The sequence below is a fragment of the Cryptomeria japonica genome, chromosome 8 (assembly GCF_030272615.1).
Source record: "Cryptomeria japonica chromosome 8, Sugi_1.0, whole genome shotgun sequence".
Classification (NCBI taxonomy): Eukaryota; Viridiplantae; Streptophyta; class Pinopsida; order Cupressales; family Cupressaceae; genus Cryptomeria; species Cryptomeria japonica.
This window is the reverse complement of record NC_081412.1, coordinates 55896069-55914752: the sequence shown is the minus strand read 5'-3', so window position 1 is coordinate 55914752 and position 18684 is coordinate 55896069. Positions and strand designations below refer to the sequence as shown.

At 36.0% G+C, this 18684-nt stretch overlaps 1 protein-coding gene across 16 annotated transcripts in view; it reads right to left on the bottom strand.

Annotated features, from left to right (window-relative positions):
• Positions 1–18684, bottom strand: part of LOC131078052 (uncharacterized) — a 57997-nt gene that overhangs the window by 24208 nt on the left and 15105 nt on the right. For 8 of the 16 annotated variants that reach the window (XM_059209820.1, XM_059209817.1, XM_059209819.1 and 5 more), the window contains 5 exons: positions 17826–17888; positions 17286–17496; positions 16409–16466; positions 12535–12623; positions 12223–12320 (listed from right to left, as the gene is read on the bottom strand). In XM_059209820.1, coding sequence (XP_059065803.1) covers positions 12223–12320; positions 12535–12623; positions 16409–16418 — 197 coding nt within the window. In that variant the 5' untranslated portion in view covers positions 16419–16466; positions 17286–17496; positions 17826–17888. Of the gene's footprint in view, positions 1–1991; positions 2391–2487; positions 2787–2899; positions 3646–12222; positions 12321–12533; positions 12624–16408; positions 16467–16652; positions 16920–17285; positions 17510–17825; positions 17889–17929; positions 17953–18684 lie in introns of those variants that run through there. The other 8 variants (XM_059209821.1, XM_059209827.1, XM_059209825.1 and 5 more) reach the window with 8 other exon arrangements.

Genomic DNA, 18684 nt, shown 5'->3' with positions numbered 1-18684 from the left:
GCAGACTTGCCTTGTGTAGTCAACTGGAATCATTCAGCTTAAGCTTAACTTCAATTGTCGCTTCTTCATTGATATGCATCAGCCTGATGGTGTCCATGCCTGTAGCGGTGATCTAAACATCATAAAGCTTTCCTCAGAAGATCGCACTAATCTTGTGGAGATGGTCCTGGGATGTCAAAACAAGACTTAGTTAGAATTTCATCAAAGGTCATTCATTGCTCCTACATTCTTAGTGTTAGAATTAGATCCTTCCCTCGCCCTTATCCTTTTTTCCTTTTTCAAAATCTAGGTTAGTGAAATCCTACGTTTCAGTAATATTCAAAGCAAATCAGACGTTTAGGTTGTCAAATGTAAGTCCCCTTGTGATTCCAGCAAAATCACATCGTACCACAAAGAGCTTATCCACACGTAGAGAGCCTACATACAAGAACCTTGGAGTTACTCCGACTGATCCTTCAGCGAGATCTTCGGCAGTTGGGAAGCTTTATTCAAGAGAGGATAAGGTACCTTTAGGTATTTTATTGTGTTTGGTTGTGTACAAAAGACACATCAACAGGACCCTTTGGAAGGGTCAGGAGCGAATTTGAGGAATTAGTCATAGTTATCACCCAAACACTCAAACTTCACCCTCATTCATGTTGTTCTCACCTCAAGACATGTTAACAAACCATCTTAAAGGAGTACCTAGCTCAAAATGTTGGATTACAAGTACATCTTAACAATTTCGCTCAGGTACCTTTGGAGGGACAAGACCTATCTAGGAATTTCGCTTTGGACCCTTTGGAAGGGTCAGGAGCGAAATTTCTCTTTTTGCACAAATTCCTTATCCAAACTGGTTGCAACTCATTCCAATGGCATGGATTAATCCTTCTTCATTCAATTGAAGCCTGGGAGCAAAAATTATAGCCTGGGAGCAAAAATTATAGCCCAAGTTAGGACCAAGGGAGGTTCTTAGGAGAATTCGCTCTGGACCCTTTGGAAGGGTCAAGAGCGAAATTCTTCTTTGAGCTCACATCCTTAACTCTTTCTCAAACTTTCAAGCCAATTCCTTATAATTACATCCTTCCAAGCTTGCCCATGCTAGCATTCGTCTTTCATGCCTACACTTCAATCACTTACTTCATCATATCAACTCAGACTCTACAGAAGACAAAGACTCTGGCCCAACAACTCACAACCTTGACTCATCTTGACTCAAACTCCTCAAGACTTCCTTGCAAAATATACATTCTCCAACTTTCTAAGGCAAGATCTTGCTAAAATTACATTAGGGCTTAAGGCAGAGAAAAAATGACTTCCCCAAGCTTAGGTCAAACTTGGCCCTAAAAGGAACCCTAGGCAAGCTCTACGAAGGAAACCCTAACTTACCAAACCTAGGCCACTACTAACTCACTCAAAACACCTAACAAGTAGAGAAAAGCTAAGCAAAAAGAAAGGAAGACCCAAAAAAGAGAGGGGGTTCACAACAAGATTGAGTGGTTGTTCCACTCCTAGCCAACTCTGAAGAGAATAGCTTCCCTTGCTTCCTCATAATTTTATAGTTCGCCCACAATGAGGTCTCTCTCCTCAACATCGGGTACCATCCTTTGAATGCATGTAGTGAGGCCCTCCATGACCTCTCCATTAGGATCTAAGTAAGAACCCCCGAACTTAAAATGAGGGTTGAGGAAGTACCCTGTTGCATGAATGGGTTGGTGGAGCTGATTGTTCCACCTCTTATCAATAATTTCCCAAATGGGATCAAATTTGAGCCTATCCCCCTTGTAGTAATTTTTTATAAACTCATTGGCCCTATCCATGGCCTATCCATGGCCTCATAAATATACCCCATTGGGGTTTTATCCCCATCCACCAATCAGAGAACTCTAACCAAGGGCTCTGACACCTACAATTGAAAAATACAAATTACAAAAAGATTAATTAATGAAACTTCAAATTAGTAATGAGAGACTTGAATCAAGAATAATTAAAAATTAAAATTTTGAAGTTACCTTCACAATCTCTACAGCCCTTTGTGCAAATTGGTTGTCGAAGACTATGCATGCGACAGCCTCTCCTTCATCCTTCTTTCATTAAGGTGAGTTTAGTCATGCTTCACTCACAAACATTTATTTCAAAGAACTCAACGCAGCAAGAATGCCTTGCAACATCAAATAAATCGTTGCAAACCTTGTGACACCAGCTCTCACCAAATCTTTCCCTTGGGTGTTCTCTCACATCAAATGTAGAACCCAAAGGTGATTCTAAATATATTTTCATGATCCTCCTTGCATCTTCCACAAGTGGAGTCACCCACTCAAGTTTCCCTATGTCCTCCAAAAGAAGGTCAAGGACATGTGCTACACAAGGTATCCAAAAAAGAGTGGGGTGCCTCTCTTGGAGGATTCTACCTGCAAAAAAAGAATTTACTCTTAGGAAAGATGCAAGAAAAATAAAGCCACAACAAATAAAAATATTGCTAAAGGTGATAATTCAAAAGGATTCTACCTATTGCCACATATGTTGTTGCATTATCTGTGATGATTTGCACCACATTCTCTACTCCCACCTCCATGACAATGTGCTCCAACATTCCAGCCAATGTCTCTGCATTTTTCACCTTACTGGAGGCATCAACTGATTTCAAGAACACTACATTGTCCTTGCAAGCAACCAAAAAATTAATGATGGTGCGGTTCTTGTCCTCTGTCCACCCATCAAAAAGAATGGTGCAGCCATATTTCATCCATTCATTTTTTTGGTCCTCCACCACTTCTTTTGCCCTAGCAACTGCATTTGTGAGCAACCTACAAGAACAAAGTGAAATTACATCTTAGTACACAATTTTGATTTAATAAACAAGAAATCTAAAAAACAATTAAAAATGAAATCAAGTGGACTATTTAGTAATTTCCTAAACTCCCACTCAAATCCTTGCGAGAAGGGGCCTTGTACCCCTTTCCTGCAACTGTCATTGCGGTCACGAAATTCAGCCAATAGGATTGTCTGCCACATTAAATGGAATGTTGTTGAAGTACCAAAAACCAGTTGCTGCAATGTCGGTTTTCTCATGTGCCTCCCTATTCCATCCAATGGCTTTTAATGATGGTTGTGCTCCAAGTGTGTTCCTGGGCACAAAATAATCACCTATGGACCCTGATTGTGATGCAACAGTGCCACTGCCAGCCCCAGGTACTCTACTAGAGGAAGCAAAAGCGATGGGCAAGGTGGTGGTGGGTTTGCGGATACGTAGGCCACGCTGAGAGCCCACTATGTCCTCACGTGCTTCTTGTTCTTCTTCAATGTCAATAGAAGCACCTTGAGATTCAGCTATGGCTGATCTCATCGCTAGCTTTGCCCTCTCCCTTTGCAATTTATTTTCTTCCCCAGCTGCAAGTAGAGCATTCATTTGTCTTTTCATTTCAGGATTTGTCCCTTGGCATTCTCTAGCATCATGTCTGTCTATGCCTGCAGAGTGGTATTTGAGGCGGTTGATGCCTCCATGAAGTATTTTTTCACAATTTATGCAAATAACTGTCCCAAGATCCAGTCTCTCACAAGCATATCTCCAAGCCCTATCTCTAGCACCTTTAGGACGGATGCCTATATATCGAGATGGGCATGGTTCTAATGGCCAATCAGAACTTGCCATAATTAATGCTTAGTTAACCTACACATACAAAGTGAAAAAAGAAAGTTAAACATTTTAGTTAAACAATTTAGCAAACTATCTAAATTAGTTGAAAAAAATTTAGAAATCATTCAAAGTTCTAAAAAAAAAACTATTAAGGTTTGATTTTTTTTGAAAACTAGAGATTCTTCAAAAAAATAGTGAAAAAATCAACAAAACTTGTCAAAACTAGTGTTAAATCTTGTTCAAATAAATTAAAAAGATTTTAGACTACTTAGGAATGATTTCTAATTCATCTAGATGCAACAAAAAATAAACAAAATGTTTTAAAAAAGCATAGAAAAAAATTTAAAAACCAACCTGGGAATCTGATTTTTCTTGAAAAACCACCTCAAATCCCCTTCAAATCCACTTGGAATTGGCAAGAATAGCTGGAAATCACCTTGCAAGAGTGTACTAAGATATAAAATGTTGTCCAAGGGCCTTCTAAGGCATGAAACATGAAATTTTTTATTAATCTTGCTGTTTTCTAGGATTTTCAGCTCGTATGCAACCTCTCCTATCTTTCTTATGATCTTGTAAGTCCCATAAAACAAAGTCTTTAGCTTCTCTGCATCATTTTCCTTGAGGAAAGATTGTCTATAGGACTGTAATCTCAAGAAAACCATTCCTCCTAACTCAAAAACTCTCTCTAATCAGTGGTGATCAGCATACATCTTTTTTCTGGTTTTGTGACTACTGTAGGTTCTCTGCATTCACAATATCTAGGCTTTGTTCAATCAAATCTCTATCCCCAAGAACTCTACTATCCACACAAATCAAATCCATGAATGTGTAATGTCCCCTTTTAAGAAAAATTAATTAGTGAACAATTAGCCTAGTTTCCAAGTTCTCCTAAAGGCTAATTGGTGAGCAAGAGGGAACTCCAAAGTTATTGGAGAGCATAGGACCAGTCTTTGCTAAGTTGTGGTTCATGGCAGTGAGTTCAGTTGTTCTTGGTGACTCTCATGTTGCTTTTAATTTCCGACCTTTTGGGATCTCTCCAAACTTCTTGGGGGAGCATGCTATATTTAGTCACTCAATTGCTTCAATTTAGTGTCTTATAACTATAGTATCACTTTGGTATGGTTAGAATTGCATATTTGTCTCATTTATATACATTCACAACTTGGCTTAACTATCGAGTTATTAAATAATTATTCACTTAAGTTGTCTGTAATTTCAGTTATTGCATAGCACTCTGCTAGAAAAGTGAAATTGGTCGGCTTGTCGCCTAATGCATTACCTTCAAGTTGATGCATTCTAATTAATGGTCCTAAACACCATATGCTCTCACCTTGCCCATCTCGGGAACTCGGTGATTAGAAAGTGGAAAAGACATTGCATTTTTTGAATTTTCTCATTTTCAGTTAGAAAATTTTCAAAAAAAATTAGGGGTGTACATTACAAAATGAAGGAGTATCATAACTATAAAGTGCCTTGAAAGGAGTCATACTTATAGACATGTGATGAGTAGAATTAAAGCAATACTCCCCAAGGTGGAGCCATGTCATGCCTCGATCTAATATCAAATGAACAGCAGTTAATAATATGAAATTGTCTTACACAAGTAAGTCTTCACAATTTCATTGATCGTAGAACATGCTACGATTGCTTGTATTCAGCAGTCTGGATATTGCAAGATAGAGATGATGAGACTTGCTATGTAATAAACAGCACTTGATCGACCTTCCCCCACTTAGCAACAGTGATCTCCTCTAGGACGTGATGGAGAATTAGTTAGGATAAACAATAAAGAATTAGAGGAGTGGGTTAAGCATGAAGAGACATGCGGTTGGTAGGAAGGGACACTTCCCACTTCAACTGTCACAACTTTAAAGGAGAAGATCATAACCCTCCACCCCCAATGTAGGAATATAAAAAGAAAACACCCAGCATTTAAGGGAGGCATCGAAGAGGAGCAGATTAGATACAGATTACCAAATTTTAGGCATACAAGAGCTAATAGTATATCTCTAATTCAGTATGAAGTACTAAGGCAGCATAATGAAACTTATTTATAATTATTCTCTTATATATATTAGCCATACAAGAGCTAATATTATATCTCTAATTCAGTATGAAGTACTAAGGCAGCATTACGGATCTTATTTATAATTATTCTCTTATGAACGATATGTACGCAACTCACAATATAGGAAGATGAAATTACTATATGATCTCTTATAAATATATATATATATATATATATGGGGAATAATGTATAAATGTTTATATGTTTGTTGAAGTGTTGAAATCACCCATCGGAAGGATAATAAGGGAATACAAGGAGGGGAAACAGTTATGAGGTCCTCTCCTAAGTACGCCACCTCATGGTGGTGACTGATAGTCCCATGAGGCCAAGGAGGCACAAGGAGTTGTTACTCTAGAACTTTAGGAGGGAAGGATTTTCGAGACACACTATTGTAGTTCCCCAAACCCCTACCATGGCTGGCCCTTGGATTTAGGAATCCCAATCATAGGGAGAAGGATATCCCAATCATAGCAAGATAAGGGGAATGGCTATAGGACTATTCACTAGGTACACCCCCTCGTATGGATGGCAAGGGCCACGAGGCCAACGGGGATGGTATATCCATTCTTGGGCCTAGGGTAGAGGATCATTCAAGCACCCTAATATGCCTCCTTATCCTAACTCTCCTATGGTTGAATTCCATTAATGAATTAGATATATCATAAGACTAAGATAATGTTCCTAACCCTAGTACAAAAGATCTATTTTATGGATTATGCTTTCAATGAGCTTGGAATTGTGATTTTAGAGCAATTACAAAAAGGGGACATTACAAGCCACTTAGCCTAAGTTGTTTGTTTCCTTGTAACATAGTTCCTCAAGTACCCTTCTATACATGTGTTCACAATATTATTTGCACAATGATTTGAGGATGGTAGCTAGTGCTTCAAATCAATTCCATGTCCATCAATCGAAAACACTCTTGCAAAACAAGCTGATAAATACGTTACGCTGTCACTCACAATGTTTCTTGTCAGCCCATGTAATCTAAATATATCTCTAAAGAACAAATCAACCACTTGTGTGGCCTTGTATTATGAAGATTTGGCAAGAAAAATGAGCATACATAGTGAGTCTATCTGCAAGCACGTAGATGCAATCTTTATTTTGCAATTTTGGGAATCTTGTGATGAAGTCCATGAAGATGCTTTCCCACTTCTGATTAGAAATAGGTAAGGGCTGCAAGAAACCAGCTAGAAACACATGCTCATTTTGTTTTGCTAACAAACCAGACACCCTCACATGCCTAAAAACATCACTCTTGATCCCCTTCCCTAAAAAATTCTCTCTTACTTGCTTATATGTCTTTTAGTACCTTGGCTGACTTGTTCAAGATACACAACGTTCTTAAGAAGGATGAGCTCATCAATCACCTTATACCTGTTATCTTGTAGCTTGCCCTCAATAATGTCAATAGCAAATGTGTTCTTGGCATATTCTGCTATTATAGAAACCTTCCAATCAGCAAATATATTAATCATAGTACAAAAATAAGGCTTCCTAGACAGTGCATCAAACACCAAATTCTTCTTTCCCTTAACATACTCAATATCAAAATCATAGACTTGCAGGTTACCCTATTTTGATTGAGAAAGAACTTCAAGCTATTATGATCCGTTTTAACCATAAACTTCCCACAAACCAAAAACTGTCTGAATTTGGCTACTTTATGCAAGTTGTGAAAATCCCTTGACAAAGCTCCTATATTAGTTGCGAAGTCCCACAAATACCCTCAAATATCACAAAGTCTTGGGCCTAGGCCAATCGCTCATTGAATTGATATCCTCCTCATCCATGCTAACCCCATGGGTACTAAACTTATGCCCCAACTACAATATCTTAGTCAAACCAAGTTCACCTTTGGATGTTTTGACATCAAATGAACGCTGATCTATTATGCCAAGCACCTCATTTAAGTGCTTTATGTGATCCTCCTATGTCTTACTGTAGATCACACAAATTTCCTCAGTTGTAGAATAAATACTTGACTCGTACATGACTAAAAGGTGGTAGGTGCATTAGTCAACCCAAATGGCAAGACCAAGAACTCATAATGCTTATAGTAACACCTAAAAGCTATTTTGTGCACATCCTTATCTCTAACCTTTTTTTGATGATACCATAATCATAAATCAATCTTAGATAAGTAAACACCATGAAACTCATCTGTCAACTCATCAATCATGGGTATGGAGTAGCAATTCTTGATTGTCTTTCTGTTGAGGGCCCTATAATCAATGCACATCCTCATATTACCATCTTTTTTATTGACCAGCACCATGAAAGAAGCAAATGGGCTCGAGCTGGAACATATGTGTCCCAAATCTAACAACTCCTTAATCATCTTCTCAATCTCCTCCTTGCACCTTCTAGGATGACAACAAGGTGTAGTGATGACAATTTTTGCTCCTTCCTCTAGCTCAATTACATACTGAAAGCCCCTATTTGATGGTAAACTTAGAGGAATGTTGTTTAACACCATTCTATGTTTATCTAAAATGGATTGGATGCCAACATGATAAGACCTCCCATCCATGTATGAGATCAAATCTGTAATCAAACACTCTGCCTCCCAAGAAACTTGATCTCTACAAAAAGCCCTCTTCATTCCCTTAATTGGAAGCATCATGGGACCCCCATAAGAAAGGCCATGAAGAAGTACCTCCTTCCCATCAACTTTGAATTTTAACTCCAATGTTTGATAATTCTATAACCAAGTGAGTTCTACCATTGCACTCCCAATATCAAATGCATCTCACCAATGCCAACCACAAAGAAATCATCTCAGATTTTATGCTCTCCTAGAGTAAACTCCATTTGTTGGATCATTTGATTGCATGGAATAGTAAACCCATTGGCCATTGTAGCATTAAATCCCTCAAAAATCTTCTGCCCTCAAACCTATCTTGGCCATCAATCCCTCATCAATAAAGTTGTGAGTTGCCCCACTATCTGTAATGTCCCCTACCTGATCTATTTCAACATATTAAAATTGATTGATATTCTTCAATTAGTTATTAACAAGTGCTTATCTATTTTCCTCATTAGATGATTAATATCATTATTAATATAGATATCAGACCTTGTTACTACTTCAGTTTTAAGGGAGAAGGGTTTGCATATGTTACCAAAGCGCTTAGAGACCAACTACAATAGGTTCCATCAAAGTTTACAGATCCAAGCCCTTACCTATCTTGGGTCTATACCCTCAAGGCTTGTGGGTCGCTGATCCCCACCCTATCTTGGGACTAAACCTATTGCTTGGATTTAGACTGCCCCTCTTTGGAACATCTCATCCCCATCTTCTTAAATACTGACATTAATAACATGATTTGGACTATAAGTACACTAACTTCTCATGTATTATAAATATATATGAAATTCAGTATGACTGTCATACATATTGCAGTTTATAACAATATCATTATTAGATTCTGCATAACAACTTTATTAGGCTTCATATACTAAGCATACATATTAAGCACGTCCCCATGCATACCACCAAGAACACAAATGTTACTGCATGTAACTTGATAACAATTCTGATCTGATCTGATCAATGGTGATGTCACTAGATGCTTTTGATTCCTTCCCTTTATATCTCTCAATTTGAGGGAGAGGTCACACCTCTTCATCATGTATGCCCTTTGGCAAGAGACATACCCTTTCACCATTAGCACCCTTTGAAAGAGTGCAACTCTTCATTAATTCTACCCTTTGAAAGGGACACAGCCTTTCATAATCAGATCTGCACTTATTATTTAAATCAGATCTGCACTTCTCATTTCCAAATTATCCCCCCCTCTCAAATGAGGTTTTCTTCTCCCTTTTATATCTCATTGTTGAGGGAGTCACAACTTTTCCTTTCATGTCTTTTGACTTTTCATTAACTTAATTAATTTTTAATTAATCATATTTAATTATATTATTTAATAATTATCAATTTATCATTTATTATTAAATTCTATTTCAAAGTGGGGACATTACACTATCAATCAAAACCTTCATATCTAGTACCATCATTGAAACCTGCTGAAATTCTATTACATAATCCTCCACTAAACCATGCTACCTCAAACATGTCAACTCTTGATCTTTCCTATCAATTTTATCTATGAGCTTCTACCTAACCAGCATAAGTTAAAATATGATTGTGACCGTGTGTGATCAATCCATGATGCCACCACTCACGAGCTATGCCCTTCAAATGAAAATTGGCAAACTTGGTAGCTTTATCTTCTATCATAGAGCTTAGCGAAAGACATGTATCCAATTTTTGAACCCAAGATTGTGCAACGACCTTTACAGATCCATCAAAAGTAAGAAGTATCAATTTCCTTACCCCTCTATTGTAGGTCTCTACTAAACTGCTGCAAACATTGTTTTCTTTAACCCCTTGATCTACTTCTTGCCCTAGCAAAACTTTGTTGTTCCAATGGGATCTGGTTTCTAACATATGGAGCAAGTCTCGTGTACTCATCTAGGATGGTATTGAAGTCATTTGCAGAATCATTTGACTCCTCTCCATGTGGTGACCTCAACCTGGTCAAAAAGGTAGGCGGGAAGGGTTTATGAGCCAATCTAGCTAGGATTCTGCTGTTATCGGTGTGATTTTTAGCCCCATTTTGTGGTAACATCGTATCCCTATTTTGATTTGCATTACTCCCTTCTACTCATTTATTTTATCCAAATCTGGTGGAATTATTACAATTAAACATGTTTTGCTACATTTGGAGTATTTGAATTGGTTGCTCCTGTTCTTTTTCCATTTGTTTCTTCCTTTGTGCTATTTGTTATTGTATATTTGCATGAAAGCTCTCTATTCCTCATCCTGATCTTGTAACCTCTGCCTCTCATTCCAGACCTCAACTATTGTGACTGGTTCTAATTTCTTTCATTCTCTCTCTGAAACCCATTGATCCCTTTGGCTGAACTACATAAGCTAACACACCCTCAGGCTGGTAGGTCAATTGTGCTTTGTTACCAATGTTATATCCCTAGGGTTTTAACTTATTGTTCTAATCAAACTTAATAGAATAAATTCAAATTTTGGATTTGCACCACACATTCACAATGATATAACAGCAAATTGACAATTAACTTCAACTTCCACAATCAACACAATAGAGATGGCAGCTCAACAATATGATACTCTTGGCAATTAACCATTAAATAACAGTTTCAAATATACATTAGAGTCTAAACATGAAATCAAAGAAATTTTTGGTGTTGATAACTTGCAACGATAAGATGTAACCCTTGACCACATGTGAAATGATCCCCTTAGATTCGGAACTGCACTCACCCATGGGAGGATGTCTGGATAACCTATGTTGCTGACATTTGAGTTCACATTCACAGAAACACCCTACAGTGAGTGATTGACGCGTGAAACCCACACTTGTCATCGTCAGATCACAAATTCCTTTATATAAGGGATAAAGTTTGTACTTCCACGTCTCTAGGGTAGTCTGAACAGTGATTCACCCTCCAACTTGTACTCAGCCTTGAAACTCGTGTGCAAACCCCCAATATGTCCCTACAAATGCCACACCCTCAGCTAGCTGGTTCAATTTGTTGTATCAAGAATTTGATCACCCAAGGTTTAAACAACCCAATGAAAGGGAGCAAATCTGGTTCAAACTAGCCCCTGGAGTTGCACATCATGTGGAGAACGTGCACTGCTATCTAGTATTTATACTTCTCTAAACATCTGTAATAGGAACATTACAAGATTATGCTGATCTCATGAGACAGATTACTATCCTTTTATATTGTCTACAGGTCAACCTACAGTATAGTTCTAGTGCCAAGTAACTAACAGATAAAGAGAATGGGTTCACATGTTTAACTCAAACATAGGAATATCATATAACATTGGAAAGTTCTCCAAACATTCTCACAAATGATGTAATCAATGTAACATTATGATAATTGTTATAATAGACATCCTTAAAACTGTTAAGCTCCCTTCATGGCTTTATCAAGTGTAATCTTCATGTCACCTTGATATCTATATATTTCTAAAATCTCAAGTCTCCTTATTGGTCTTCTGGTCATGTTCTGGTTTCATCAGTGGCTTCCTAATGTCCATAGAGTAATTCATTTTAAATAAGATCGCTATATTTTGTTCAAAGTCTCTTTGAAAACACATTGCAATTATATATGGTTCATCTAAGCTTCTTAAGGTCTTTTGAGCTATAACAATTGTATCAGTGTTTTTTTCCTAGTTGTATCCAATTAACTTGGTTTTTTATATCAAGCCAAATTTAAGTTTGATGTCCATGAAAAACAAGCAAGGGAGAAGAACTATATGCTTTATTGTACACATTTGCACTTGATGAAGTCAAATTTGTACCAACATACTTCAAACTTCAAATTTTTTGCCACATATCCTAAATGAATGAATCAACATATACAAATATATTCTACTGTTCCATTTCTCTTTGGGAGAAGACCAAAAGCATTTCTAACCAAGAAATCACTAATTTTTGTGCCAAAGCTTATATAAATGCATATAGAAAATTCAGTTGCATACCTTTCCATTCGGCATTCCAAATACTTCTTTGAAAAGTCTCGACATTTCTCAGATTTATAGTTGTTAGATTTTAGGCATACCATGTAAGTCTTCTTCTCCTAATGATAAAGGAAAGAGAAGCGAAACAGTGGTCAGTTACGAATACTTGGTTCTAGTCTCTTGTTGGTTTCTTTCAAAAGAGAGATATAAATAGTTACCATGCAAGATTTTCTCAAGGAAATCCCATATTAATGGAATACAATTATTGCTTAATTCTAAGACAATAAATAAAAAATAAGATGAAATGGATGTTTTCTGACACAAGAGACTTACCAAGTCACACTCATGAAGATGGTCTAAAGGAAAAACACCTTTTTCTGGCGGTACAGGTTTCAAACCCCTATTCCCACCAAAAGCACCCCCTATCACAATGCTCAAATACATGAATGACGATTCCATGTTTGCATATAGAGATCCAAAAGTCCAATGTTTTCAAGGTAATAAAAGACATGAAACCAAGGGCCACAACATATACTCAACACTTAAATGACAATTGCATGTTTGCATATACAGCTAAAAAATTTAATGCTTTCCAGACATTAAAAGATGGGAATCTTAGGGCCATTTACATAAAGAATTTTCAATAAAAAAGGCTCGATTCCTTAATACTTTAAATTTGTATTGGTAATACAAACAATCCCTACAGTGAAGGAAATAAATAAGAACGGATTCAACCAAAATTATATAAATTCGAGATAGCATACTAGCAATGACACGTCCATTAAAAAACATAATTATGTAGCTAAACTTATATCAAGTTAAAACAAAAATTAATAAACTAGACCTAACATACTAACAATGACAGATACATAGAAAAAGATTAGCATGAATCTACATCGCTTTACATGCAGTGGGAAGTAAACATAAAAGAAGCAACAAAAAAATTATCTTCAACTAGACCCATGCCAGAAGAAACATCAGATACAGGGGGATCAGGGCATTTCAAGTAGCCCAATAGAGTTTGATTCTGCCAGCTTGAGGCCTTCACAGGAAAAAAGGATGAAATGGGCTGCATATTACAAGCAGTTTGGCAGAATAAACCCCTTAGAGTTAGCAGCTTAGCCAAAGAGAATAAATAGAATTTCACATATGCAATGTAGCCCATGCATTTCAATAGAAGACTCTTAAAAACAGTACCCTAGTTCAATGAATTTCAAAGTAATCTTGTTCAGCAAATAATCTATAATACATTTCATACGTGCCGTGGCCTTACTATGTTATTAAATTAATAAGCTGAGTAGATGCTTATACACCTAAACATTTTCCCACAGAATGAAAACTCAGTAGTTTCTCACCAAACTCAGAAGTTATTTAGCAGGTCTGATAACTTGTACACCAAATCCTGCAAAAAACCTGTGAGTTACTTGGCGGGTTTGCACCTATAACTCCCTCAGACTTGATGAGTTTTGTCTACAAACTTGGCCGATGAAAAAAAACATGTCATAAATTGATATTCATCATTTCCGTCTTCGGCAATTGCAATCTTAGTGTATTGAATTGATTGTTGACAGTTTAGAAGTGCAATTTGAAGGATTTATTGGCAATTGGAATGCATTTGGACAGGTATTTGATTTATTTTCTATTAGCTTTGCGTTATTTTTCCAAACTTCAAATCTAAAAGAATGAAAAACCTGTTATGCTGCTGAAATTTTCTTCTTCTTTTTTCCAAACTTTAGAATCTACAACATCTGAAGCAAGGCGCTCTGCATGGAAACATGGCACATCGAATGTGATAAACAGCACAGAGATGTGTAAATATTGAGAGTTTACTATGAATGGAGGTATCAGTCGATTGGTATACCATCTTGTGTAAATAGTTGGCCAAGGTGTCCAATTTTGTAGCCAAATGGAAGAAGAAATGAGAATAGAAATGAATGTCCTGCTTTTTAGATTTGAGAAGAAAATTGAGAGAGAGATAGCAAGGGAATCAGTTGTGGCAATGATAAATTTGTTGAGTTTTTTAGCTCAGTTCGGAACTTCCACACAGGTTCAGTGTGGAAATGCAAGTAGTTCGAGTTATTTCTATTTGTAATTCACTTTAGTGATTAAAGTAAAAATCTTTTATTTAGTTAAATAAGTCTTATAAAGTGTAGATAATCATTAATGAATTATACTTATCTTCCAAGTCATCTCCCATGCGAGATAAGATTTCTATTTTGCAAGATCAGATATTTTAGATGAATAGTATAAAGATAGATGCAAGATAAAGGTTAATAAGCTCAAGTTTAATAACTCAGAGCAATGTAATATTTGTTTGCAATTGAAAGAATAGTTGTAGAGGTTGCTTGTAAGCTTTTGAAAGAATGCAAAGCAGATTACAGGTGCAACATATTTGTGTCTCGTGTTTATCGTTTCCGCTGTTTTAATTCCAATGCTTTGTGTGTGTAATTCAATGTCAATTCAGCATTAAGAAACTATACATTGTAATCGGAATTTTAACATGATATTAGAGCTAGCTAATGCAAGAAGAATTCATGTAGCCTGAGAAAAAAAATTTGGAGAATTTCTTTGTTGAAAATTACAGCACTGCTTGGGCAAAAGTCATGTGGTTCTTTTTATGGTAAAATTGCAAGAATTTCATATTGACATCATGGCCAAGGGTTTTGTTGAAAAATTGTAGATGTCCAAGAGGGAAAACAAAATACTGCAACAATCAGCAGTTTCCATGCCCCTGAGGTTTTGCAGCCAAAAAGGAAAATTTGCAACCAGAAAAGAGGGCAAATTTAAGCAAAAATTGCAGTGTTGTTTTTGCTGGAGTCATAAACCTACTGGTAGGGTTTTTTTGGAAGAATTCAGGTGATAGCTAGGGTTTGCAACAAAGAACCAAGAATTTTATGCAACACCTAGGGTTTGCTAGGACACTAAATAGTGGCTAAGGCAAAAGCAGCTAGGGTTTTCTAGCAACAAGCAAGGTTACCAAAAGTAACGGTTTCTTCAAAGGTAATTTTAAAAACTTTTTCAGCAGTTCATTTATTTCCAGCATTAAAAGTGTTTGTTTTTTTGGGAAAAAATATTTTAATGGCATCATCAAGTCTCCAGTTTAAAGATAGGTTGGATGACACAATAAATTTCTTGAGTTTTTGTGCCAGGAATGAAATATAGAGTCGAGCACACACAATAGCAATTCAACTTAAATCTGAATCCACAAAAATTCATGAGAAGTTGAATGATATACAAAAGCACTCTAATTAGAGGAAGCCATCTCAAAATGATTACGGCAAGGTTGCGAAAGTCTGTAAAGGATTCAAATCAGAGTATTTCTTTGCAGATCGCGGAACTCAGGATGGCTAACAGTTTGCATCCAAGACAAATTCAAGAGATTGTGCAAGGAAAAGTGGAAGGCGCAGTATGAAGTAGGTAAAAAATTAACAAGAAAAAACCAAAGCCCCATTGAGCTCCTCTCTAGCAAGTCAGACAATTAAGGAAACGATAACTATGGAATACAATATACTTCTTTGTGTTATTAGTTATTAACTGTGGTTTTCCCTAACAAATTCTTGAAAATAGAAAATAAAATGTTTTTAGTTCACTGTAGAGAGTTAATGATATCTATTTTTTTCATTTTTTGTTTTTTTGTTTTTTACTGTAAAAAAATTGTACTATGTGGAGAAAGCACAAAACAAAAGGACAGACCTAGGTAGCTAAGAAACAATCATGATGTTTATTTAGGGGTTCTTTCCATAGTCTGTTGGTTAAGTGGTGGTATTATTTTTGTGATCACCCAGATTCAAACATGTGCTGGACTATTGTGAACTATTGTGATCACAGGATTGTACCTTCGCTGATTTAATTTGCTCGCTCATGGGCTTGAGCCTCAGCTCAATTAAATGGGATGAGGTCCCCCGTTTGTGACCTCACCAGTTCATAGCTTCAGATCAAAAGCTTTTCCACAGGGTACTGATTGGGTGTGAACCAGCCTCACCAGTCACAATAAAAAATTCTTTAAAGAAAAAAAATTAAATGATTTCCTATTTTTTTTACATTTTAATCGTGATACCCTAGCTGTATATCTCCAGTTGCCACCACCCATTTGTCAAGCTTCCAGTCTTCTAATGTATATGACATTATTATGGAACAGAGTAAAGTATCTACTGTTGACCATAGAAATAATTTAAGATTTGTAATAAGATTTGTAAGAGATATGCACCTGCATTCATTGTTGCTTGGTTTTTATCATTGAGGATGGCAAAGCTCCGATGTTATAACTGCATTTCACAACTAATCAAGATTTCCACAAAATGAAACCCTAAAAAAAAAATCTGTCGCTGAAATTGATCAATAAATTTCTTGAGTTTTTGTGCCAAGGAATGAAATATAAAGTCGAGCACACACAATAGCAATTCAACTTAAATCTGAATCCACAAAAATTCATGAGAAGTTGAATGATATACAAAAGCACTCTAAGTAGAGGAAGCCATCTCAAAATGATTACGGCAAGGTTGCGAAAGTCTGTAAAGGATTCAAATCAGAGTATTTCTTTGCAGATCGCGGAACTCAGGATGGCTAACAGTTTGCATCCAAGACAAATTCAAGAGAATATGCAAGGAAAAGTGGAAGGCGCAGTATGAAGTAGGTAAAAAATTAACAAAGAAAAAACCAAAGCCTCATTGAGCTCCTCTCTAGCAAGTCAGACAATTAGTTATTAACTGTGGTTTTTCCTAACAAAATCTTGAAAATAGAAAATAAAATGTTTTGAGTTCAATGTAGAGAGTTAATGATATCTATTTTTTTCATTTTTTCATTTTTGTTTTTTAGTGTAAAAAAATTGTACTATGTGGAGAAAGCACAAAACAAAAGGACAGACCTAGGTAGTTAAGAAATAATCATGATGTTTTTTTTAAGGGTTCTTTCCATAGTCTGTTGGTTAAGTGGTGGCATTATTTTTGAGACCTAGGTAGCTAAGAAACAATCATGATGTTTTTTTTAGTGGTTCTTTCCATAGTCTGTTGGTTAAGTGGTGGTATTATTTTTGTGACCACCCAGATTCAAACATGTGCTGGACTATTGTGATCACAGGATTGTACCTTTGCTGATTCAATTTGCTCGCTCATGGGCTTGAGCCTCAGCTCAATTAAATGGGATGAGGTCCCCCGTTTGTGACCTCACCAGTTCATAGCTCCAAATCAAAAGATTTTCCACAGGGTACTGATTGGGTGTGAACTAGCCTCACCAGTCACGTTCATTCATTGTTGCTTGGTTTTTATTATTGAGGATGGCAAAGCTCCGATGTTATAACTGCATTTCACAACTAATCAAGATTTCCACAAAATGAAACCCTAAAAAAAATCTGTCGCTGAAATTGATCAATAAATACCTTTAAGTTTGAAAAAAAAAAATTAAATACGTGGTAATTACAAAATAATAACAAGAACTCTGCGAGAGCTAGAGTCCCTGCCAATTGCAAGAAATATAAGTGAATATATTGGAGTAAATCTGTTTTGTATAGAATAGCTTGCGCATGTGTTTTGTAAATATTAATGGAACTAAACTTAGCATTATTTTGTAATATAATGCTAAATGGATAGCACAAGCATCAATCAAAACTAAGAAACCAGTCATTATACCTGTGGCCAGATAGAATCGGAACTATTGGTGGAGCAACAGTGTTGTACACTGTTATGCACTTGCTGCACACATTATGTAAAATATGTTAGTAGAAACAAGGCAAATGATTTGTTTCCTGAATGCTATCTAGTGAATACGTCGCAAAGAGATTCTCTTCATTTTTTGGAAGGATTTCTCTTGTAACTTTTAACAATAAAATTTTAAAAATGCTTATGGCTTGTTCTTGAAAGAGGCAAGTTCCTGAAAATGGGAAAATAATTTGTATGAACATTGTGTTGTCAAGCTAGGCATTATGATAGATATCACACTTTTAACAGAATATACTATAACCTATATATGAAGTTGCAGTACATAAAAAAAGTCTAGAATAAAAAACTCTCTAAAAATAATCTATGTCTGAAAATGAAAAATTCTTTAATTTAATTATGAAAAGTAGGGGAAAAAGAAAGTTCACATTTGTTTGTCATGTCCCCTCCGTAAATCGTTATATATAACCTAAACAAAACAATTATTATTATTAATTAATATATTATTTATTAAAGTATGAGGATTTGAAGCTATTAAATACTTATTTATTTATTAAATATTATTATTAATTAATATTTTCTTGAAATATTCAAATAGAATAAACTAATATTATTGTATAAACAATGATATTACATACTTTTGTAAGGTAGCGGTAGAGTAGTATTTATTAATTATAAGTTACAGGCAGCACATCTGTGTATTCGATGGGATGCAACAACAACTTGTATACATCAATTCAATAATAATCAAACATTTAACCTGAGCGCTTTTATTCAATATCAATTCGATAGTCAACTACAAACTAATGGATATCTTAATTAAGAGGTACGT